Source organism: Drosophila willistoni (assembly GCF_018902025.1).
Source record: "Drosophila willistoni isolate 14030-0811.24 chromosome XR unlocalized genomic scaffold, UCI_dwil_1.1 Seg143, whole genome shotgun sequence".
In the NCBI taxonomy this organism is placed as follows: domain Eukaryota; kingdom Metazoa; phylum Arthropoda; class Insecta; order Diptera; family Drosophilidae; genus Drosophila; species Drosophila willistoni.
In genome coordinates this window covers 1,595,735-1,620,953 of record NW_025814056.1, presented here as the reverse complement: position 1 = coordinate 1,620,953, position 25,219 = coordinate 1,595,735, and the positions used below count along the sequence as shown (strand labels likewise).

Genomic DNA, 25,219 nt, shown 5'->3' with positions numbered 1-25,219 from the left:
GGCCGCTTTAATGTGGCGGCAGCATTCGGGGAATTCCATATTCTATCCCCTAGCCATCCCCGCAACAATTCTACACTACAAAAAACACTCCTCTGCGCCTTTTTGTGCCGAATGATAAATAAATCAAAGCCTCTTTCGTCCTCTCTCTTTTATTGGACTTGTTTGCAAATTTGTTCACCATGCCAAAACAACAACAAAATGTCATCAAATGGATTTGTATTTTAAGCGCAAATTGCATAAATCAAAAGTTTTTGTTGCTTTCTTTGGCAGAAACTTTTGATTGCCTTTCTGTTCTGTTTAGCTTTCTTCTGTTTTGGTTCCTTTTTTTTTCCATTTCTTGAGCAGATGCCCATGTGTCCAAGTCCAAGTCCGTGTCCGAGACCAAGACTGGGACCAAGACCAAGACCATAGCCTTAGCCTTGGCCGTTTCGATGGGCAAAGCCACTTTGCATGCCACAGCGAACAACTTCAAACAATTTTTCGTCTCAAAACGAGAGAGAGAGAGCAGAAAAACTTATGATGGCTCACTTTTCATTTTCGTTATGGCCACTTTTATCTGTGTGTGTGTGTGTGTGTATGTGTGTGCGAGTGCGAGTGCGTGTATGTGTGTTTTGGTCCGTTCTATGAATTATAATTAAATATATATTTTCATTTAGCCTGTTGACACATTTGAGTGCTCATTAAACATGAAAATGGCCAACACTAAATCATGCATGCTTATGCTCTTGCTTTTATTGTTCCCGGCACGCTTCCATAATTTATGCTCATTTCCAACTAATATTATATTAACTTGTTTAAATTTGCCCATAAGCACATGTATGTACATATAAACAAATACAAAAGACAAAAAGCCAATGCCATATTTTGTTTCGCTCATAATTTTAACATTAATTTTGTATTTTATATGCGCCCCAGTGACTCACTGATTGACTGACTGACTGTCTGACTGACAGACAGTTTGGCAGCAGCAAAACGATCGCATTATGCCAACAATAAATTGCGTAAGGCATTCAGTGAAAACAAAGTCTAAACAGAGGCATCATGTAGAGTTAATTCAAATTCAGAATGCGTATTTCTGCCCCAATCTAAACGAAGATTTTGTACCCTTTATGCGTTTTTATTAATATTTTAACTAACTTAATGATGATCCTATGAATTTGGCTATATGAGCTCGTCTCGTCGTGCTCATCAAGAATATATATACTATGCGTTGCACACTTCTGGCCAAAATAATATATCCTTTTCGGCAAGCGTATTAAAAAGAAACAAAATAAGAGACTAGTCTATACCATTTGCTAAACGAATAGACCAAATGATTTATAGTGTATTAAAATTTGTTAAATGACATTTAATTTCAAAATTTCATTTGGGCTTATAGAATTTTTACTGGGTAAAAATATTTAACACATCCAACACTCTCCCTCTTCCTCTACCTCTCTCACCGCTATTCGGCCCATAGCTCGTCTCATAATTCATATATGTATGTATGTATATGTGTTTATACATAAATACATATGAGGCTCGTTGTTCCCATAAAATGTTATATGTAGTTTTTATGAGCCTCACAAAATATGCTGGCAATGGTTTTACATGCTTTTAATGAGGTAGATTGGCAACAGACCATTTTCTATTCACTAAATAAACAACAGAATTTCACAACATAATTAGCCACATAATAACAAAAACAACAAAGACAAAACAAAACAAAATAAAAAAGGTTTTTGCATAAATTAAATTTATTTAATGATATTTTATAATGTTGCATTTATAATATCATAAACGAAATAATTTTCAGTCCCAAAGATTTATGACTTTTCATAAACACATAAATATTTACAGAGAGCTTCGGCTTACTTTTCATTTTGTGCAAAAATACTTGAAAAATTTCTAACCAATAATGAAATAAAATTAAAACGTAACAATAATTGCCTTAATCGTTTGTCTTTATTTTTTAAAACTTGCCTGAGATTATAGGCTTGGTTTTTATTGAGCTATTCGATTTACGAGATCGATCTTGAAACTTTTGTAGATAGCTTTGTTTAGTTCAGTAACTTTAAGTGAATATACAATTTCTGTGGAAAGGGATAACAAATGGCAGATGCGCATATATATTTATTATTATCCGTTTTTAAGTTGTAGTAGATATTCCTATTCGTTTCAATCATATATAAAAGATTACTTATCTTTGCAGTGATTTTTAAATGAATTTAATTATGTCATAATTGATGTGACTAGCAAGCATTAAGACGTCGATTAATTAAAAACATTTTCAAATGAGGAAAATGTGACAAAAAAAAATTAAGGTAAAGCCCTCTATGTTTCATCTTTCTCCTCTCTCTCTGTCTTGGGGTTGGTGTCGCTAATGTTTATTTTGGTTTTTGTCTTTAATGAGCCCAAGATTTGACGACATAACGGCATATTAAAAGCAGGCAGTCAGTCAGGCAAAGGCAAGTAGGTGAGATGCTAACGATGGACACTAAAAATACAGCAGAGAAGGCGGAGGAACAAAAAAATTCATCTCAAAGTACGAGGCAACGATACGACAAAACAAACTCGTAGAACGGACGTAGTAGCGTGAACGGACTTTTCACGGCATTATTAATAGGCACTTAGAAAAATGTGTGTCTATGTGTGTGTGTGTGTGCGTCCGTCTATCTACTTGGTATTACGACTAGCTAGCTGATGATGAAGACACGTTTTTACATTTTGTATATTGACGTTAAAATTAGATGCCAACTTGTCGTTGTCGTTGTCGTTGTCGTTGCCGTCGTTGGCGTCGTTGGTGTGACTCTCGTTGGAGCCAAATAAACAACACGTATCATATTTTAGCAGCTGATTATTATTATGATGATAATGATGACCAAGATGGGGGAGGATGCTTATGCTTATGCTTATGCTTATGCCTATGGCTGTCATGCAGGTGGCTGGCATAACGCGGCTTTCAAGTGATGATATATGACCGTCGCGCATTGTGGCACAAATCAACATGTTAAATAGACTGTGAGGCAGTCACTCATTCCTCTCCATCAGCCCCCAGTGGAAGATTATTTTTAGGGTTAGCTCTTTATTATAGAAAATGATATATGTGTATACGGTAAATATTGTCTTGTGACAGATCTGCTGCATGTGGTTTTTGAAGTTGGCGTTGATCTTTAATGGACTTAACTTTTGTCATATTGTTCGCCAGCCTTGCAAAGTCCTTGATATTTCTTATCATAGCCAATCTGGCAATTGATGGTCTTCAGCTTGTAGATAGGTTTGTCGACTATAAAATTGCTGGCATAATTGCAGGCGAATAAGAAATGATGAACATTCTGTTTGAGCCAACGTGTGGCAGCGCAACCTAAATAAGTGCTATTATCCCTGGCCATAACAGCGAAATGGCGTAAAGAACTAAATGGGAGGGGAAGAAAAGTAAATGGAATAAATTATCAAAAATAACCAAATTACCCACTTGGTCAAATGTTTATCCTTGGGAAATTTCTCAACATGTTGCCAGGTGACATTCCTCCATTGATTCCACCAAGAATGAATTGAATACTTGATTAGAGTCTCATTTGTTGGACGAGACGAAGGAGAATCGTCCAGTGTGCTAATATTAAGCATGATTAAGTTTTGTCCAGAATTACGAAACTCTAGAGTATTATGACATTGATCATAATTGAATAAACATTGTTTCACATTAAGAGTGGCCAGTTTTTCGAGTTCTTCGTGCCACTGCATAGTGGCCAGACGATCGGGACTGGGCAGCTGTTTCATCTGACCCGAAGCCAATAGATTACGCAATTCATTGTGCTCATTCACTATGAGATTGCGATAGTAGGACATATCAATTAATTGGGTATCATTGGGGCAAAGTTTAGCCATTTGCTAAGTGAAATAATAGAATGTCACTATCTGGCTTCATCATATTTAATATTACTTACTCCTTTATGCCTGCAGGCAATGTGCCTCTTGAATCTGGGACACAATTCAGAGAGACAATAGTTCCCGCCATCTAGAGCTTCAATAGGGCCAAGTAACGTATAAATGAAGTATATGGCCCAGAACAGAGTAGATTCTACCATGTCTTTGGTAGGTTTTTTTTCTTTTTTTTCTTTTTTTGTATTTCCTTTGACTGTGGCTTTACATGCATTTGAGTCGGTCTTTTATAGTTTGCTTTGGCTTTGCTTTTTATTGCTATGACAAATGGCTTTTAATCGAACGACTTTCACAGCTGTTGCTTCGACAATGGATCTTCATATAATCCAAATGCAAACACATCAAACGGCAACTGGCAACACAGTTGTTGAGCCTCATGAGGATGACACTTGCTTATGGAAGGCTATCAATGGCAAAAAAGGTACACAACTTGGTATCTGCCTACTCTTTTTCTTTTACTATAGTTATCGGGTTTGGGCAACCTCGACTTGCCACACTTGACACATTCTACAAGCAAACACAAAGCGGCACGAATAAAAACCAAAAACAAAACTGAAAAAGAGAAATGCTTAAATGTGAAAAATTCCTTTCATAGAGCAATTTAAACTGCAAACACACACACACACACACACACACACACACACACACACAAAACAAGAGAAAGTGAACAAAAACAAGAGAGAGATGGAAAAGGAACAAGAATCTCTGGCGGCTGCTTGCAATTGCAATGGAAAGACACAAAAGGCAGAGACAGAAAGGAGATAGAGAACGAGAGTGAGAAAGAGAGAGAGAGAGAGAGACAGAAAGGGAAGAGAAAAACATGAAGAAAATGCTGGCATGTCCTTGTCGTTCATTTTCTACCTCAATTGAAATAGTTTTTCTCGGTGGCTGCAAATGTTCGTTTTGCCAGGCAACAGTTTTTCACTTTCATTATTACATGGCACAAAAAAAATACATATATAACGAGGGCAGTAGAAGCAAAGCAAATATTTTAATGGACGAAATTGTTGAATTCTCTTTCTTCTGCATTTCCCCGCCCCACGCCACATAACTCATTCTCTTGCCTATTTTGCAGAGGAAAGTAAGCCAAGTCCAAGAACAGATCAAAAACTCTCCTTCCCTCTAAGCCTGTACTTTCAGATATGAGAGGAAGTTGAGGGGATAAAAAGACATTTTCCTACTTTAGACACATTTACCCATTATTATTTATATTATTATTGCTCTTCTTGCCAATTTCATTTCATGCTTAAAGGGCAAGTGAGTGAGGGCGGGGGCGGCGTCGAAAAAAGAACAAATAAAATGGTAGCCAAAGTTAAATAAAACCAAGTTAAGATGGAGCAGATGCTGCTGCCGTTTCACCTGATGCAAGCTGCTTGCCTTGTACAATTTTTCCCCATACTTAACTACCCAGCTTTCTTTTCCACTACAATTTTGCTTTGGTCCTAACCAAAACTTTCTCCATTTAACGCTCATTAACTACTTGCCGGGGTAAAAAGAAGAAATAAAGGAAAGGTGACAGGAGGCAGGTGGCAGGTAGAGGAAGAGGAGGCACTGAAGTGCTGCTCCAGGGAATGAGGATAAGATGCTAAGGCAAAGCCTCGGCTTACACTTGCTTTTCACTTAATTGGATTTGCTTTGGCAGCGCATTTTCTACGCTGCAACTTCGAGGCTAATAATTGCAGTTTGTAATTATTTTGCCCAGGATTAAGATGGCGACATGCAGCAGCAGCAATAGAAGGAGTTCCTCCTCCTTCACAGAGGTTCACGATTTCCAGTTCACTCTTCAAAATGTCAATTAAATACATATATATAAGTCTGCTTGTGTCTTTTCTATTTAAATATTAAAAACTAAACAAAGGCTATATGGATGGTGTTTCTCCCTACCACTCTCTACCTCGCTCTCTCTCTCTCTCTGTCTTGGCCAAGTTTCAAACTTGACTAAAATCAATTTCAATTTTATTCAATTTCCTCAAAGGGCCAGGCCAAAAATAAAAAAGGAACATAAAAAAGTTGTTCGTCCTTCGACTTTGGTTTTCTTTTGATTGGCGGTGCTTAGTATGGCGCCTCACACATATGTATATAATATGCACATACATATGTATGTATATGAGTGTGTATCTGTGTATGTGTATACACTTGCTTGCTACCGCAGCAGGAAATTAAAATTCTCACACATTTGCACTCACTTAAGAGTGTAAAAAGGGGCGTAAGAGCGCAAAGGAAGTGTGAGATGTTCTGAAACATTTATTTGCATATTTTAAGCAAAAAGAAAAATTTAAATATAAAAGACATAAATGTGTGCCATGTGTGTCAGTGAGTTTGCATTTATCTATATGTTCTTGTATGCTCTCTCTCTCTGTCTGTATGGGTGTTAAATTGTGTTACTGTGTTGCTATGTCAATAAAACAATGACAATGTCATTTGCACTGTAGTAGCAGTCAAAGTCAGTCAAAAGTTTTGCAACTGTCACTTAAAGTGCTCAACTCAATTCGTTTGTCACATTGAATGGACTCTCCGACCCACGAGGAGATCCACAGATAGAAGCAGAGGACATGAGAGAGGAAAAGGGAAAGGGAAAGGGAAAGCATGGTACCCCAGCTTCAGTTTATGTCACGCATTATTAACACACGCCCAGCTGCCAAATGGCAGTCGATGAGCACGACAAGTGCTACGCGTCGTATGCGCAATGCCAAGTAGAAATGTACCAGGGGAAATATGAAGGGAGAAGAAGGATATCGAAGGAACTCTACCAGAAGGAACTCCAGCTTGGACTGGGCTATGCTGAGTCGTGAGTTGATTGCTAAACTCAATGCAATTTCAATGTCATTTATGTGTGAGACTTGACTCTCCTTCTCTCTATCTCCCTCAGTCTCCGACTGCATGTGTGTGTGTGTGTGTTGGAACTGAGATTTGTTTGCCAACGACGACGACACAACGTAGGGTAAGCCGCAGCAAAAATATTCTCAACTCTCTTTTTCTTCATTCTTTTGTACCTTATTTATTTTTGTTGTCCGCCTGTGCTTATGCAATGCGTTTTGGCACGTTCTGCAATGCATGGAACGTGTTTCGGGTATGTGTGTGTGTGTGTGTGTGTGTGTGTGTCAGTGCGCCTGCAGCTGTGCGGCACTCGCACTAATGAAAAACTCTTGCGGTTGCTGCTGCAATGAATCAAGCCGTTGAGCGAGAGGACCACTTGAAAAGGCTTACATACAATCATGGCTAACCGGAAAAGAGAAGAAGCCAACTTAACTGTTAGCCAGACCACTTGAATTTTCTAGGAAATGTCAACTTCCACAAATGTTTTTCATTTATTTATAGGTAAAATTTAAATTTAATCAATATACATACATGTACATTTGTACATATCGAATCGAATTGAAATCGCCAAGATTTTCAAATGCAAATAAATTGATTAAATTAAATGAAAATCTACACATGAACGGCCAGTTAATTGCTGTCAGCTGGTTTGTTTTTTTTTGTGTCTATTGCAAATTAATGAAAGAATGTACATATAAAATTTTGTATAAATAAAATGTGTGGAATTTGTTTTAATAAGAGGTTTCAGACATTGATGTAAAATTTTCAATTAGAAATGCTTCACACAGCTACCAACTTCAAACCTCAAAACATTCCATTCCGTTCTTTTCCTTCTTCATTTTTATACCCTTGCAAAATGGGTATATTCAATTTGGTCAGAAGTATGCAACGCATAGAAGGAAGCACGATGAGCACGACGAGACGAATTCAAATAGCCATGTCCGTCCGTCTGTCTGCCCGTCCGTCTGTCCGCCCGTCCGTCGGTCTGGTCGCGAACAGTGACTTTTCTCAATAACTTTTTTATTTTCTGAGCTATTATCGTGAAATTTAATATTAATGTGCCAAATTTGATCAAGATCGGGTGACTATATCCTATAGCTCCCATAGAAACGATCGGTCGAAAACAGTAACTTTGATTAATAAGTTTGTTATTTCCTATGCTAAGATTGAAGGCCGTTGTTTCGCCTTTTTACATAAAACGTTTTTCCACTTTGATGACTTTGATTCGCTGTAGGTAAGGAAAATAGTTACCAATGAAGTTGCAAGGGTATACAAACTTTAACGCGGTCGAAGTTAGCCCCGGCCCTCTGGTTTTTGTTAATAATGTGTATTCTTCACTTGAGGGCTTAGCTTTTATATTATGTACATATGTATTTAGCCAAGCCAATCAACGCTCAACAGTTCAAGGTCACAATTTTGTCAAATGTTGTCAGGCATATTGATGACATTATCTACTTAGACAACACACACACACACAGGTAGAGAGTGAGAGTGAGAGAGAGCGAGAGCGCGAGAGTGAAACAGACCACAGGCAAAGAAGTTCTCAACCTAGACAAGACACGACACTTTGGTTTTACTTGTGTTTCCTCTGTGCCCCACTTTGTTACCACATGCCGCTCATTGTCTCTCATTGCTTAAGAGAATTCACCCTCGCTGTCAACTTAGCATGGAGCAAGTCCTCCCACTCTCTGCTTCCTTGCTCCTTCTTCCGTCTTGTGGCATGCTCGATATGCAACACCAGAAACAGACAGCCGCTGACACGCATCGCGGCATATGCTTCAAGCTGCTTGCTCTCGCCTTGTTTGTCGTCAATCCGACAGTCCCACAACAATTTCTCTCCTCGCCCCGCCGTAAAAACGAAACAACAAAAAGAGCACAAATCCCCCAATTTCTCCACATTTCTCTCACCCCTCGGCAAACAGACAACAAACATTGCCAACATCATGTCGTTGTCGATGTCGATGTTGCCGCGGCGGTTTCTCCTACCAACGAACATAAAAACTGAATCTTTACTCTCTGTCACTCGAATTGTGATTTCTTGCCAACTGATTTTCTGATTTTCGCAGAATATCACAACCACAAAGGTGGTGAAGGGGGGGAGGGGGCAAAAAAACGAGGAGGTGCCACGGGAGGACGGGTGCGGTGTCTCATTAAATACGCTTTGACATTCGCTTTTGTTGCTTATCTTATTTAGACGGAAGGCAACCAGACGCCCAGACAATGTTAGGGTCCCTTAGTTACCGTTACCCAACCATGGCACATTACTTTCCCCTGCTCTCTGCCCCAATTCCCCTACCCACCAATCTTCCACAGCGGTGGCATGTGTGGCAAAAATGATGATCATTTCTTTTGTCGACATTAAACACCCCGCTGAAAAGCAAAAACACGCCACATAATTAGCTGTGTGAGCTTTAAATTTAAATGAACTATAAAAGAACAAAAATTCATACAAAGAGATTGTTCCTCTATGTAAACAAAGTCATATTACAAGTTGGGGACCATTTTTTTTTTGGGGACTCTTTCGTTCGCTTCGTTGTCGCTTAATTGTTATGTTGATTGCGAAATTTTTAACGCTTATGGAAAGAGCTCTGAGCTCTGAGCTAAGCCCCAAAACGCTCTTGCAACAATTCTGATGAGATGTGATGGCAAGTGGTGGGAGACCATGAGCACACACAAAGAGTGTGTTTGTGTGTGTGCCACACAGTGGCAACCCGAGACGCACTTTTGATATGCAAATTTTCTGCATTTTTTTGTTTTTGGTTTGCATGCCACAATGAAAATAAATGGATGGAAGGGAAAACTCTCAACAAGGGGTCGAAAAGTCAAGTGACGAACCGTCCTCAAAGCGCTTGTTTTTTGCCTTCGCCGGTGCCGTTGTTGACTTTTGTTGCAATTTCGCAATTTCGTGTTCTGCAGTTGTAATTAATATAATTTCTGTTTTCATACGCATAAATTTAAAACGTTTTTTTTTTTTTTGTTTTTCTTTGTTTTTTAACCCCCTGCGTGCTGCGTGACTTTTAACGAGCACTTGAAGCCATTTTGTACTGCAATTTGAGCTGCAATTTTTCACACTTGACAACTTGACCAGAACACTGAAAATTGCCCCCAGCCAAAGGGGTGAGGTTGGTCAGGATCTTTCGAGTTTGTGTTGTTGTTGTTGTTGTTGTTACCCATGTGTAGCGAACTAATTAAGAAAATATTTGCCAATCCTTCGATGGCAAGCCAAAGAATTTTCAGTACTCGATACTTTCTCTCTCTCTCTCTTCATTCTCTACACAAGCTATGCTCGAATGAGAATTGCTGTACCTGTTTCTGTTTCTGCTATTTACCCCAACGGAACTCAGAGTATACAGCTCGGCCAAGAGCTGGACGGCAATGAAATCGCCAGAACACAGCAAAAACAAAAAGTGAAAAAAAGGAAATGGAATCAACTTTCAGCGTGAATTTCAAGTTAACATTCGTATTTTCCCTATTCAATTTTTGTGTATGTCAATGTTTTAGTCCATTATCATACATTTAAAATTAATCAAAGTCAATCAATCTATTCCGTAAAAGAATCTACAATAGTTCTATATGTAGGTATATTGAATAATTTTAAATCTCCGTAACGGAGATCAGCGCCAAACTTTTATGGGCACTAACTTCTCTTACTTTGTTTGTTCAATCGAGTGCTGTACCATGATAATTTCAGGGCCCACTTCTCTTTCACCTTCACCTGCTACATTCACTTGTTCAGTGAAATCAGCGTTGAATTGGGTCAGGTGCAAACAAGTTGCCATTTTCAGTGCCAGTCAGTGTTCGTTCGGTTGGATCGTTTGTCCGTTGAGTGAGATGACTAACAACAACAAGCATTGAGTGGCCAGTGAAAATGCATTCCCATCCTTCATTGTCGGTTTTATGATGAGTTTCAAAATATTCTTTGTTAAGTTATTCAAAGGGCGACCACAAAAACCAGAGGAAGAGACAACAAAAAAAAGAAACAACAAAAAAAAATTAAGCCATAGTCCTGGACAAAAAGGTAAGAGAAGCTAGGTAGATAGGGAGGTCGGGAGTTTAGGTAGGGTAAATAATTTTTTGGAGGACAAACTCAAAAGCTTTGTTCATGCAAATTGAAGTGTGTGAGCGTTGCGTGTACTGGGTGTGAGATGAACAAACGCCTTGGCAACTTTAATGATATACAAGCAACAGCAACAGAAACATTAACAACTGGGGCCGAGATGGATGGATGGATGGATGGATAGATGGATGGATGGATGGATGGGTGAATGGAGGGAGGATTGTGTTTTTTTGCGTTTCCGAAATGGGTTGCCTTGGTTGGCAATGGTGTTGCTGATGGCGTCAGTGTAAACAAGGTTGGTACGATGTTGCTGCTGCCACATGCAGCGCCGCAAAAATTAATATTTGTGTTAATAAAAGCCATAAAGGGAGAGCCAGGCAACCAACTGAAACAGAAACAGAACCAAAGCTAGAACCAGCAGTAAAACAAGACCAAAACCAACCCAACGGCAGCAGCTGTGCGGTCGTAAGTGTTTACATTACATGTTTGGATCTAAGCACGCGCATTTAGTCATCCAAATGGGATGACGATGAGGCAAGAAGAGAGAGAGAGCGGAGTTTGAAGTTCCGTGTTTGGAAGCTAGAAGAAGATAAAACGCCAAAAACGTGCCAAACACCAAAAACGCTAAAAACAGACACACTGGCAGCAAATTTCTTTTCTTTTTCTCAAACTTTACTCACACTCTTGACAGCTATCAGCAAACAGCAAGCCAACTCAGCGAAGAAGGGGGGAAAAAAAAACAAAGTTGAAATCAGAATCACAGGCAGAGGATAAACCCAAAAATCGAGCAAAAACTCTATGCCATTTTCCATCTGCCCCGTTCGTCTGCCTGCAATTGAAGCTGTGCACCATACAATTCAATTAAAAAAGTTTACTGTTTCTTTTTTTCGCCACCCTCATTCATCCGTCCCTACTCATCTGCCTCCATACTCTCCATACTAGACGTCTCTACACGCTCTAGCATTTCCGTTTCTGTTCAGTGCTATTCCGTTACGTTTCATTCGGTGCGATGCGACGACGGTGACGTCTCCATTCCAGCGAAGCCAACAAAGCCACCGCATGCCAAAAGGCAATGCCATTTGGTAGGATGGAGGCAAATGGTTTAAAAGCTAGACAAGCTTACAGTGGGTGCAATTTAAGCAGGAAGAGCCCTAATCATTTCATTGGGTAATCATGTCGAGAACAAGCAACTGCATTGGAAAAGTAATAACATAAGCAAAAATTAAAGAGAACCACAAAAACTGCTGGCATATTAATCTGACTTACATTTCCTGTAAATTGTAAGTTAATTTAAACATAATTTTATCTTATTTTGTTAAATGGAATGAAGGATGGACACTTAAATATTTCAATAAATCCTCTTATGTAGAATCCATATTGATTTGAAAAAGAAACTAGTGTGAACCAGAGAAGCATTTCCCATTCGGATGTCCTTATATATATATGTATATACATTCTTTTTTTTTTTTTTTTGGGACATACCCTCATCTCGTCATTTTAAACATAATGAAAGTATTGGTGTGGGTGCTTGTGTGTGTGAACAAAGACTTATGGCAAGGCAACAATTTATATTGTGCTGCTCCATTTTCTCTCATTGAACCCATTGTGTGAATGATTCTGCTATGCTGAGTGGCAGTTTCCCGGACTTCGTGCCTGACTCTCAAGCACTTTTACCCCTTCTCACGCTTTCTCCAACCACTTGGCATTGCATTTTGGTTTTGGTTCCTTACTTTTTTTTGTTCTTCCTTGTTGCTGCTACTGCTGGTTTTTTCACTTTTTTCAGTCTAGTTTTTTTTCTCTGTTTCGTTTGCCATTTTTCTTTAGCACCCGCATGGCGAGCGAATGGCAGCAGTGAAGTGAAATAAAACTTCACACCATTTGCCACAAATACCGATGCCGATGCCGATGCCGATGCCGATGCCGATGCCGATGCCGATTCCACCGTCATCTTGTCTCCCCTTCTCTGCTCCTTGCCACTTAAGCCAGCAACTTAGTTGCTCCCGATCCTGATACTGTTTAGCAATGAATGAAATGCAATTAAGTTGATGTCGAAGCAAGTTTATAGTGGCTGACTGAACAGATGGATGAAACGAAATGAAACGAAACGAAACGAAAGTAATCGTGTGACTGACTGGCTGGCTGACTGACTGACTGACTGAGTGAGGTGGCAGGACAGATATATGTACAGAGCCAGACAACTGGACAGATTAAAGAACCTATTGATAATATTATAGAGGCACCAAAGCGGAAATCAGTTCAATTCACCTACTGCTCATGTTGCAAGGTGGATGTTTCAGTGTGTGAGTTGTTATGTGGCTATGTGTGTATATGTGTAATGGAGTATGTGGCTGTGTGTGTGTGCGTGTGCATGTTGTAAATATAACCAGTTGACATGCCAGTGTTGAGCTTACTTAATTAACTTAATTTTTGAAAATCGCCCGCTCTTCACATATTTCAACTGTTAATTAAGCGCATGCCACACGGGCCCCCCCATTGCTAACCCCCCGCCCCACCCAGATTCTCCTGCTATACTGCTCATGCTTATGCTGTTGCTGACACTAAAAGCTGCCAAGTCACGACAACTTTTCGCCAACAAATAACATTTAAAGCAACTTGCTTGAGTAAAAGTCCTGCCACCCTTCCCCCCACCTATCTGGTGGGTTTGACCCAAAGCCTTTTGCATACTTACGACTATTTTGGCCGCTTTCAAGTCCCCTATGCGTCCACCTCTCACTCCCTTCTCCTTCTCTTAGACAAACTGTCAACAGAAAACTTGCAAAAGTTTCTCTCTAGTTTAGTTGTTGCTTCCTTTTTTCACCGTATTTTTTTTTTGTTGTTGCCATCATTTCCGCTTGCACATATGGCCACGCCCACACACTTAGTTTTGTGGGCGGCATAGAACAAAGTGTCTTCATAATGGATTTTGGTTTTTTGTTGCATGGATGTATGTGTGTGGGTGTTTGTTGGCCAAATGAGGAGATGGGAGCGAGAAAATTTGCGGCTACAAGTTCATTTATCATTTGCTTGAGTAATTGAAATTTCAACACTGCCAAACGCTGGCAACTCTGGCTGCCATTCGGGGCAATAACAAGCCATGAGAAACCGAAAGCAAAAGCAAAGGCAAAGGCAAAGGCAAAACATTGCCACGTTGATAGGACCCGGGGCAAGATCCCAGTCTTTGCCTTTGTCTGAGTATGTGTGTGTGTGTGTGTTTTAGGAACGGTCCCCAAACCCCAGACCGGGCCCAATACATTAGACGCTGCCTGTCATCCCGACACATTTTGCTTTGAACTTAATGGATATGAAATAAATAAAAAATTTATATACCTTTCGTTGAGGGTGATGCTTTCGCCTTAGACTCTTTCCATACCTCTTGCCTCCTCCTTCATCGCGTCTGCGTCTCTTCCCCCCATAAGTTCTAAACATATGCAAAAAAAAAAAAAGGTTGCGCCTTCAAGTGAAGTCACAAAATGGCGACCGGAAACTCATTGAATGGGTTCGAAAATCGATTGGGGATTACTTTCTGGGCGCCGCTTTTCATTTTTACCTCGTTTCGTTTACTCATTTTCGGTAAAGGGGAGTGGGTTAGACCCCAATCTACCTACCTTATAGTATATATTTATTTTCGGCCTTTGGCATCTCTATGAATTGCCCAGAGGCTTATCCCCCCAACCCCCGTTCGCCATACATATATGTAGAGAGGGTGAGAAAAGCTTGGCAAAAGAAGGGAGGGCAAGGGAAAGTGCGGCGTTAAGCTCCTATGGGTAGGCTGCTTACGCATCGCCGCACAAATGATTTATAAGGTAGACAAAAGCAAAAATTGTAGCCTCACCTTTTGCTAGGACACAGGACAGGGCAGGACTGAACTGGCCTCCTGGCTTGGCCTCGACAAGATAATGCGAAGCCTCTGAGCCATGTCTATGTGATTCTATCCCCATTCCAACCTCCCCGACAGCCGCCCCCCACTTTCTTTCTCTAACTGTGTATATTGTTCCCATTGGCGATTGGTGACACAAAAATGCACCCATTTGACCATAAACATTGAACTAAATTCAAAATCAATTTAGCGGAATAATAAAACTGACTAAAGCAGAGAAACCAAAAGAGAGAGAGAGAGAGAGAGGCAAAAACACACTGCAAATGAAAAAAAATATCGACTAAACTTGTATGAGTGTGTGTGTGTCTACTGTAAGTAAGCGAAGAATTTCGGCTTAAATCATAATCACATGAAAGCCTGATTATGCTCGAGTTCGAGTTCGATTTTGGCTGCTCGACTTACGGCTTTGTCAACATTTTCCCACTCATATAGTATGCCTATGTTGGCTTCTTCTATGACAAATAGCCATAAATAAGTGACACACGTACATACACACACATCCAGCGGGAAGGGTGGTGGAAGACAGAGACAGAGAGAGAGAAAGAGAGACTTGTCTATGGCCAACATCCAAACAAAATTGCAGTGAAGTCACCCAAGCGGCGACAACTGCAGCTAGTCTCCCCAGCTTATTTATGCCCTTGGATAGAGAAGGGTGAACGGGCGGCAACCTTAGGAGAACTAAAAACAGCACCAACAACAACAACAACAACAACAATAAATAACGGCAACAGAAGCTAGAACCTACAACAATGAAAAACCAAAAAAAAAAAACAACAGAACAAAAATAAAGAAAGAAAGAACGAAAGAAAATCATAGCCAAAAGTCAAGTGAATTTCCTTTTTGCACACATACACAAGCCACACACACACATACACACACTTTTACATTGGACTTGCTCGCAATGCCATGAAATGTACTTTGTTATGAATTTTTGTTACATCCTTTTTCGTTTCGGGGTTTCTTCCCTTTTTACTTTTCCCTTATATACATCTTCTTCCTTCTTCGTTTTACAACACAACAACAAAAATAAGGAAAAAACAACAACAACACCAATAACAAAGATTAGAAGGAGGACACAAACACATCCGTAAACAATTTGTTCATGCCCTTTTTTTTGGTCTCTGTTATGTCTTCTTTTTGTATTTATTTCAATGCGCTGTTTTTTCCTTTCGCCACCCTTTTTTCCCTCCCCTCGCCGCCCTTTTTTTTATTTTTTGATAAGCAAAATAAAGAAATGAACAGGGAAATTGAAAATGTTGCCAGCCAAAATAGGCAATCCCCTCGCTCCCCTAACCCTTTCCCATTCCTCTTTGTCCTAAACCATGCAGAAAGCCTGGCAAAGAAAGCAAAAGAGGGCAAATGGGGGAAAAAACAATTCAAATGAACTGACATTCCCCTCAACAAAATAGACAACAAAAAAAAAGGAGGAGACTCTTGTTTCTAGCCCACTTTACAATTCCTTTACACAGGAGGCCCCTTGCCCCGATTCCGAGGTGTCGAGCGATCTTTTATAGTTGAACGAGTTTCTCACATATCAACTGTGCCCCTTTGTGGCACAGGAAGAAGTAACATGATATAGTCCTATTTTCATTCTGTTGACTTTAACAATATAGTCCAAAAGGGGGGGAACAGTATGATAAAATGTATACGATTGACTTTCAATCAAGTGCCAAAACCGAATATCAAGATTTACAATTAGTGGATGATTTGCATTTTTCCTTACTGAATTAATCTCTAAGTAGTAAAAGTGGTTTCAAAAAACTTTTTTAACAAAGAATCGTCTATATATTGCCCAATTCCAATCATAGACTTTAATCTTGCAGGATTTATTTACCAAGACCTATGAGAATTGAACACTCTTCGATTCGATTTTCTTTCTAATTGTGTACGTCAAAATAGTTCGAGTCATAGGATAGTTAGTTGTCATGGGACAATTTGTGGCAATAAATAAAAACGAATAAAGGAAGAATAATAAAAGTCAAAAAAGTATTAAATGCAAAGATTTTTTACTCAAAAATATGTATGTATGTACATAAGGGTGTACCTTTAAAAATTAAAAGGGGTTTTAAATAATGCATTCCCTTTATATTATGAACTTAATATTTAATTTTGGATACTTTAAACTAAATCTGCACCGAAATGTGCAATGTTGGTGTTACATTTAACAAGAAAATGGATTGATTAATGCGATTTTTGCTAGAAATAAAAAACTTATATGATGTACATATTAGAATATGAATATATTTACTTCACAAACTTTATGTGTCTTTCATACAAATATAACATTTAAACTTTGACATCAAGTAGCCATGCTTTATCGCTATCCGCTAAAATAGCCGGGATGTCCTTTACAACGACATTAGGCTTTTATTTTTCAGGGACTTGCGAGATATTGTTGATTGATTAATGCTTTATTAAGGCGATAAAATCTTACCCGCATCACTTTCATTTGGTAACGATCACAATATTTGGTGTTATCTAATTACTTTTTTACTTGCTTTGCTCTCTTACTTAATATTCAAAATTAAAACAAAGTCAAACAATAACTCAAGAAAATAATTAATGACTTGTGTTATAAGCATTTGTTTTGTCTATGGCCTATAGAAAAGAAATTTATTTGGAAACATTTTCCAAAAATAGAAATAACAAATTATTTTAGTCTACTTCCAAGAATACTATTTCTGTGCTTGCCTCTGAGCACGAAACTTAAAATATTTGAATATCTTCCATGAACAAAGAATGCTATAAAATAGTTTCACTAAATTTTTCCCCTATCCTAAAATGACATTTTATGGGTCACTGTGTGTGTGTGTGTATGTTGGTAACTTATCTAAGTTGCCAAGTTCATTAGCTAATTGCTGAATAGATAAATTACATAAGAAAAAAGAGAGAAAAAAGAACTGCCAGCTTATTATAAAAAAAGAATTTTAATTGATACGATTCAAGCAATTTGTGGTTAGCAATTACAGGCAACGCGAAAGGAGAAAAGAAGGAAAGAAAGAAGAGTAAAGTGGAGCTATGGAAGAGAATATCGTGTGGCTGACTTGCAATGGCTCGTGGCAACAAATCATTGCATTTAACTGTTGCTCCACCAGCAACTTGAAACGCTCCATCAATCATTGCAAGGGAAAGGACACTGCTAGACAAAGCTATACGAAACCTTCACTGAGTGAAGGGCGAAGAGGCGGGAGGGGGGAGGGAAGAGGCTGTGCAAATCGGCAGGCAAATCGCTGATGGCATCTGTTTATTTTGTGAGTTGCGTTTCTTTGCTTTGCTTTGCACATTTACATTTCGGTATTTTCGGTATGTCAACGTAATTTTTCTTTCCTTTTCTTCAGTTGGCAGTTTTCATGTTTGCCATTTCATTTCCATATGCACAAAGCAAATAGGTAAACAATTTGAATTTGCTTAGAAGTGTTTTTTTCTTTTTTTTTTGTATTCTCGGTCGGTTCGGGTGCGAGTGAGAGAGCAAGGATTTCTGGGCAATATGTTGATACAACTTTGTTGTTGTTCGTTGCCTTGACAGTCGCGCAGTTCAGTTAAGTAGTATATAGATGGATCTAGAGCAGGGCCCAGGGAATATATGAGGGGTATGAGAAAGAGTATGAAACTGTAACTGGAGCTGAGGCTATATGCTTGTACCATCTTGACAGGGAACAACTCACTGCTGCTGCTGCTGCTGCTGCTGCTGCTGTTGCTGCTGCCAGCTACTGCTCAGTGACACGTGTGAAATGTTTGCTGTGTTTTTCGGGGAGTGGCGAGTGGGGGAGGGGATGAAGTTGGCTCTTTGGCTCTTCAAGTTTCTGACATACACAAAAGCCGGAATCTATATATGCTGGTTTGCTGGCTGGCAAATTGGAAAGCCAAGCCAAAGTTGACAGGATTTGCGCGCCAAAGGATTTATTCGCGGAAATATGTATATATCGATTGTGTGTTTGTGTGAGTGCGTGTGTTAGAAGCAGGATAATCGACTGGCTGTCATTGTGTTTACACTAAATTTCAATTAAATTTTTGAGGCCTCTTTGACAAGTGACAGCTCAAGCCGCATTCGATACAAATGGCGGAAGGATAATCAGAAAAGGCAGAACACGCACAAACACACACACACTCACCCACGCACACAATGAGATATAGCAAAGACTAACAAGAGCAAGGAGTAGCAGCCGAACAAGAAGAAGAAGAAGAGGATAAGCACAAAAACAGTAGAAAATAATACAAAAAAAAACGAAAGAACAATAACAATTGCAAATGCCACTTGCCACTTTAGGCAACAAATCTCAGGCAAACTTTATAAACAATTTTATGCCAGAAAATGAAGCCACTTTCTGCTAAGAAGCCCAGCCAAGAAGACCACCCACCACCCCAAAACGGCCCACCGACCAGCAGCAACCAGAAGGAAAATGGCAACGCGAAAAGGAAAACCCAAAATGTCGCTTGACTGTGTGCCGGATTTGCTGACTGGATTTAAAATGGAAATTATTTGAGAAAACCAATTCACTTTATTACTTTGGGGCATACGCAAAGTAAAACAAAAGCAGCAAAACAGAAATACAACATGAACAAAAGTAAGCGACCATAAAAATTAATGCAATAAAAACACATGGCACCAAGACACACACACACACACACACACACAAGCAAGAGGGGCACACACAGAAGGGCACAAGGCAAAACAATGCAAAAAGGACAATATGCGACAAAAGTGAGTTTGTAAAAACAAAAAAAAAACAGAAACAGAAACACTCAAAGTTAAAAATAAGTAGTAGGACACAGCACTTAGACGGAGCGAGTAGTGTGCGGGGTTAAAGGACTCGAGGTGGGATTGTGTGTGAAGCCGCTGGTTTATTGATTGTTTATTTGGGTTCACTTTTGAATACACCATAATACCCAACTATTGACTACATCAAAATCTTTACTCAAAATCGAAAATTTTATTTTGCTATTGAAATGAGCTTCGCAAAACTGTGAATAGTCGCAAGGATAAGCCGCGACTCTAAAGTAGGCACAAAAAAGTAGCAACTTCAACGACTTGTAGTAAATTTTCTACCAGGAATTATACTCTATAGTGAGCTAGCGGCTTTTATGGCCATGTAAAAATCTTCTTTATCACACGAGGCAAACTACAGCACAGGGCATATATATAGAAACGAAATCTAAACATACATAGCCATAAGGCCTTAGAATGAAAACTCTATTGATCCTTTTTATGTGTGTTTTTCTTTGTACATCATTAAAAATCACATGACCAAATGAAGATTTTCATCATTGCCTTATAAATTAAAATCAATTCATCTGTTTTAAAACGAAATTTCATTTCGAAAAGATAAGTAATAATGTAGCGTTTTTCAGATCAATTTGTTAGATAGTTTTGTAAATCATATTTAATCAAAATATGTCATTTGCCGAAAAATTTTCTATAAAAAACAATAAATTTCGTCGACAATATAAACTAAAGTCAAAAAATTTAAAAGAAAAAATTGATTTCAAGTTCTATTAGAAAAATAAGCGATATTTTGGAAGATAGGACGATTTTTTCTCCATTCAACCCAAAAAATATAGAAAAGTGGCTAAAAAGCTTTAATATTATTTTGTTATTCGTCAAAATTCAAGATCTCAAGAACTAGAGCTGATTATTACACAACAGTAGAAAAACTCCATCAAACCGACATGATGTGCTGTGACCTGGTATAAGTATTAAATGTTTCCTCTAACAAACAGAAGCAAACAAAACAAAATAAAACATTGCAGCAACCTTGCCTAAGATATGTAGTTACTCTTCTTATTTTTCTTAACCTTTTAGTTAACCACTTCCACGGACGAACCAGAGGCCAGTCCCGGTGGGTCTGGACGCCTAAAATGTAGAAATTACAAATAGTTTTCAGCTTTTTCGGTTTTTTTTTTATCGAAAAATGTTCATTTATTTAAAACACATAGTATTGATTTGCTAAATCCGTCCAAGTAATGAGATGTATATAAATTGTAAGAGTATTAAGAGCTTTAATTATGCTGCCCTTTTTTCATTCCGTATCTCACTCATTATCTTGTGTTTCTATTGTAAATTTAATTTTAAATGTCCGATAAGTTTATAAACAAATTGAGACAAAGTTAACTTGTATAATTGTGTCTCTTGTTCACGGCTTAAAGTACTTCATTATCTGATTTTCTTTTTTTTTTTTTGCTTGAACTTTAGTTTAATTAATGAGTTTATTGAATTTTTAGGTTTAAGAAATTCAAGTTCCGATTTGCATTTGTACTTTCACTTGTGCTCATTGTAAACATGAAAAATTGTACAAAAAGCAGCCAAGGACACTTTGACTATAGCAATAGCTGCCATTCATTCAGTCAGTCATTCATTCACTCATCGGGGACGACGGCATTTTCTTTGCTTCGTCTCCTCGAGCGCCTTGAAGGAGCTTCCCGTCGTCTAGTGCTTCTGCCTGCCTCCATGCCGCTGCGGCAATTAAAAGGACTTGCAAGCCATAAACATTGTGCTTGAGGTGGCTCCCAACGCCCTCTGCTCCACCTATTGTGAGTGGGTGGATGGTTGGTTGGTTCGTTTGGCTGGTTGTTTGTTGTTGGCTCTGTTGCTTCGCTTGATTGAGCTTACAGTTGCGCCTCATAAAGTCGAGATCAGAACAAGACTGAGGCATAATTACACTTTTCAATTATGCATAATTATGTGTAGAGCCATGGGAGGAGCGGTTCAGGGTTAAAAAAGGTGGATGGGAGTGAAGAAGTTTGAAGAGGAGGAGAGCGAACAATTTGTGTGTGCTTGTGTGTTTTAGAACGCTTAAAAAATTTAAAGTGCAACGACATGGCCCCCACTCTCAATAGAGAGTGAAAGAGCATTGCGTTGCTGTTATGCGATATGCCCTTAGGCGACACTAGTCGAGAGTGAATGAAGGGGCGAGTGGTTGGCCTGTGGGGTGGGGGTGGAGCAACCGCATTTGTTGTTTGCCTTGTTCTGCTCATGCTGCGGTTGGCATTGGCCATGTCGCCAGCATACAGAACAAAATGCAAGGACAACGCAGCAGGCAAGCATAAATCAGGATTTTCGCCGCCCGGGCCACAAATGTTTTTAAAAGGATTCATTCTCCGTGGGACAGCAGTAGCAAGCTCGTTGCCCGCCAGCAGCAACAATAACAATAATAACTTTCAGGGTCGTTTGCGAGTTTGGCCATGTGAGTGAGTGTTGGGGTCTTCGATGCCTGCATGCCACTGATAATCGCTTAAAACTGCTTTAACTGGAAATGGATTGTAGTGGGATGGTCGGTGGGAAGAAGCCAGGGACAGGGAGCGGAACTAGAACTATGTACTACTTACCCGTCATGCAGCAGAGCAACGCTGTCCAAAGGGTCAGCATTGTGATGACCCTTGCTTTTGTGTGTGTGTGTGTGCCTTTGGCTTTTGTTGTTGTTCCCGTTGTTATTCTACTTATTGGTATTGGTTTTCGCTGCGTTTTTTTCTGTTGTTGTTGTTGTTCTTGCACTTTCACTTTTTTGTGTGTTGTTGTTGTTGCAGTCTCTGTAAAGGATAATATTATTAGCACACAACAGCAACAAGAATGATTGCAATTTGTTTTGTTCTCCCCCACTCTCTCTCTCTCTCTCTGACACTCTGTCTGTCTGTCTCTCTCTCTCTCTCCCTCTGTTACGTTCTTGCTGTCGCTCTCTTTACTCATTCAACATGAATTAAACTCTTGCAATGACATTTAAAACACTTAATTCCAACGTCAGACAATTTAATCCTTTAACGTTCGTTTGTTAACCTTTTTGGGTTCATCCTTGTTGCTGCCGTTTGCCATTGATGTTGCTGCTGTTGCTGTTAGTGTTGCTGATTTTATTTTGTTGTTGCTGCTGTTGTTTGCTACGCTTTTCTTTTTTTGCAAAAGTTTCTCCTTTGGTTTATTTTGCTGTTGTCATTTCGGATGAACCTACGACCGGAATAATATTTTTGTTTTTCATTTCTGTCAGTTTGTTGCTGCCTTTTTCAACGCGTTTTTAATTTTTTTATTTTGTGTTATTTGATTCCCAGTGACCTACCGAAAATTTATATATAAATATGCATATATACATATGTACACATATACATATATATATATATATATATGTATAGATACACTCACAGGTTTGAGTGTCAGCTAAAGCTTTTAAGGTATTCTCCCTGTATCTCACTCTCTCTCTCCTTGTCTCTGTTGAAATTTTTTTGTCAACTTTAATTGATTAAATTTTGTCAGTCTGATGGGTTTTTACAACATTTTCATCTAATAAACAGAGATTAACTGCTGATATTTAATTTTCAGCAAATAGTTTCAACTGAAATTAATGCTGAATTCAAATTAAAATACAGCACAATTGAAAAAAAACTATAAAAGTGATATTAAATACTTGTGAATAGGCACGTATAAACAATCGGTTCATTAAAAGTGCTTTATTAAATAAAGTTTATGCAATCCTTAAATGTTTTGAATTAATTTGGCTTTGTTTGCCTTTAAGTCAGTGGAATGAAAAGTAATTTCAAATTTTAATGTAAATTCATTAGTCATAAAATTATGGCTTTTACCACTTATTATGAATCCCGACAAATGATTAACCAATTCGATGTGAAAATTGAAAACTAAATTCATTTGCCAGAACTAGAAATTCAAATTAGTTTAAAAATGATTCACATATGAATTTCGAATGCCTTTTTATGGGCGAAACAAAAATGTTTCAAAACGAGCTTCCGAAAAGAAAAAGATTGACATTCCACTTGGAATTGAGAACAACAAGTTAGAAAACAATGCATTTGAAGATGACTCATTAAATAAGAACAGGTCTGATTGTCTCAATTCAAGTTTAAATCAAACGAAAGAATTCACAAATTTGTAAGAAGAAAAAGATTTTAGCAAAAAGCGGAGACGTTGGTTGAAACTGAAATAGAGTGAATAAAGTATTTTAGCTTGGTGATGTTCAGTTTTTGCAAAACATTTCAGATTGTAAATACCAAAAAAAAAATATTCTCGTATGTAATTTTTCATTATAAATTAAATATCAATAAGTATTTTGTGGTTATAAATGATGACCCTTTTTTTAGGATTTCTTGAAATTTATATACACTCAAAGTTGTGTATAGAACGAGCCTTTTTTTCTTGAAATACCCATTGGAAATAAAAAAGAAACTTACAAAAACAAAACCAACTAAAAATTCAAAAAGCGATGGGAAGAACATAATTTTATCCTCGGGTCGATTGTTTCCCATATAATTAATAATTGTTAATACATAAACTTGAAACCAAAACTGAAAGCCATACATAAACTGTATCCCTGCATAATTCATAAGGCACGCATGTGTGTGTGTGTGTGTGTGTGTGTGTGTGTGTGTGTGGTTGGGTTTGTGCCCAAAAATAAATCTCGTTTTTCCCCAAAAAATAGAACTTCTCTCCCTCTCTCTCTCTCTCTCTATGGCCACGGAAATGAGAAAAATAGATGGGGGTAGGGCATGATATGAAATTAAGTGAAGTATGGGTTGGATTGGTGTGGTTGTTGAGAGAAGGGCGTTGCTTCTTTTTATGGGATCGAGGTCCTGGTCACGCCTCAAGACACAACAATATACATACATATATCGAGTCGAGTTAGGGAGTTTTTTTTAGCCAAAGTTCTAGCTGACTGGCCTGTCTATCCGTCATATTAAAACTATTTATTTTCATACACATTTTCATTTACTTATGCAGGAGAGACAAGACAGGGGGGACAGCACACTTGATGGCCGTTTGGCATCAAATCAATCAAAAAGAAAAATTCCAACGAACAAAACTTTCTCACAACTTTCTCAGTACAAAACTTTCACTTGCCATGAAATACAATTTGTTAAACAGTTGTTCAAGCAATGTCGTTTTTCACACGCCAATTGGGATATCTCAATAAATGTGTGTGTGTGTGTGTGTGTGTGTGTGTGTGCAGAGGGGTTCTGGTTCATGTTTATTTTCATCATGGCGTGTAAAATTAATTAAAATTTAATTAATTGCAAATTTTCTTTAGATGGCAACTAATTAACAAACAGGAAGTGGACAACAGCAGTCATGGAGAAGGTGGCAACTCAACTCAAAGGTACATTGACTGAGAGTGACAACGAGAATGGCAGAGTTTTGCTGGCTTCAATCAGGAACAGAAGTCTTCCTCCTGGGTCCTTCACTTGTCACTGTTGCTTCCTTAATGGAATTAGAGAGCCGAAGGGGAGGCTTGGAGCTTGCTTGGATAGATGGATGGCCAGATTGAGGAGCAGACTTGGGAAAGGGGAAATGCGAGAGGTAGTTGGGCTTAGCAGGACTCCTGCCAACGTCAGCAACATCGCCCTGGTCGTCGTCGTCTCTGCCAAGTCTCTGAAAAGTGTTAACGCACTCAACTTCTTTGTGCTCTGTCTCTGTCTCTCTCTGTCCTTCTCCATCTTTTTCTGACTTTCTCTCTGTCTTTTTGTATGTTTTGTTGTGTGGTGGCTTCTGGGCTGCCTTGTAATTGCTGCTTTGGCTTGAAGTAAGACCCCCTAACACATTTTTTTACCCTCCGTGT

The 25,219-nt window shown here is 38.7% G+C and overlaps 2 protein-coding genes across 3 annotated transcripts in view; both read right to left on the bottom strand.

The window, feature by feature from the left end:
• LOC6646480 (zwei Ig domain protein zig-8) overlaps nt 1-22,172 on the bottom strand; it is a 43,483-nt gene extending 21,311 nt beyond the window's left edge. For both annotated transcript variants that reach the window (XM_002069052.4, XM_023178081.2), the window contains exon 1: nt 21,996-22,172. In XM_002069052.4, the coding sequence (XP_002069088.2) occupies nt 21,996-22,035 (40 nt within the window). In that variant the 5' untranslated portion in view covers nt 22,036-22,172. The remainder of the gene's footprint in view (nt 1-21,995) is intronic.
• LOC124460646 (antigen 5 like allergen Cul n 1-like) lies at nt 2,819-4,106 on the bottom strand. Its single transcript, XM_047011891.1, has 3 exons — nt 3,927-4,106; nt 3,455-3,870; nt 2,819-3,393 (listed from the first exon to the last, which is right to left on the bottom strand). The coding sequence occupies exons 1-3, from the start codon at nt 4,065-4,067 to the stop codon at nt 3,162-3,164; spliced, it is 789 nt and encodes a 262-aa protein (XP_046867847.1). The 5' UTR covers nt 4,068-4,106; the 3' UTR covers nt 2,819-3,161.
• Nucleotides 22,173-25,219: the final 3,047 nt, after the last annotated feature.

Coding starts and splice junctions, on each gene's coding strand:
- LOC124460646 (XM_047011891.1), bottom strand. CDS start 4,067: ATGGTAGAATCTACTCTGTTCTGGGCCATATACTTCATTTATACGTTA. Junction 3,871..3,926: donor TTGCCTGCAGGCATAAAGGA/GTAAGTAATATT, acceptor TATTTCACTTAG/CAAATGGCTAAACTTTGCCC. Junction 3,394..3,454: donor AAGGATAAACATTTGACCAA/GTGGGTAATTTG, acceptor CCTCCCATTTAG/TTCTTTACGCCATTTCGCTG.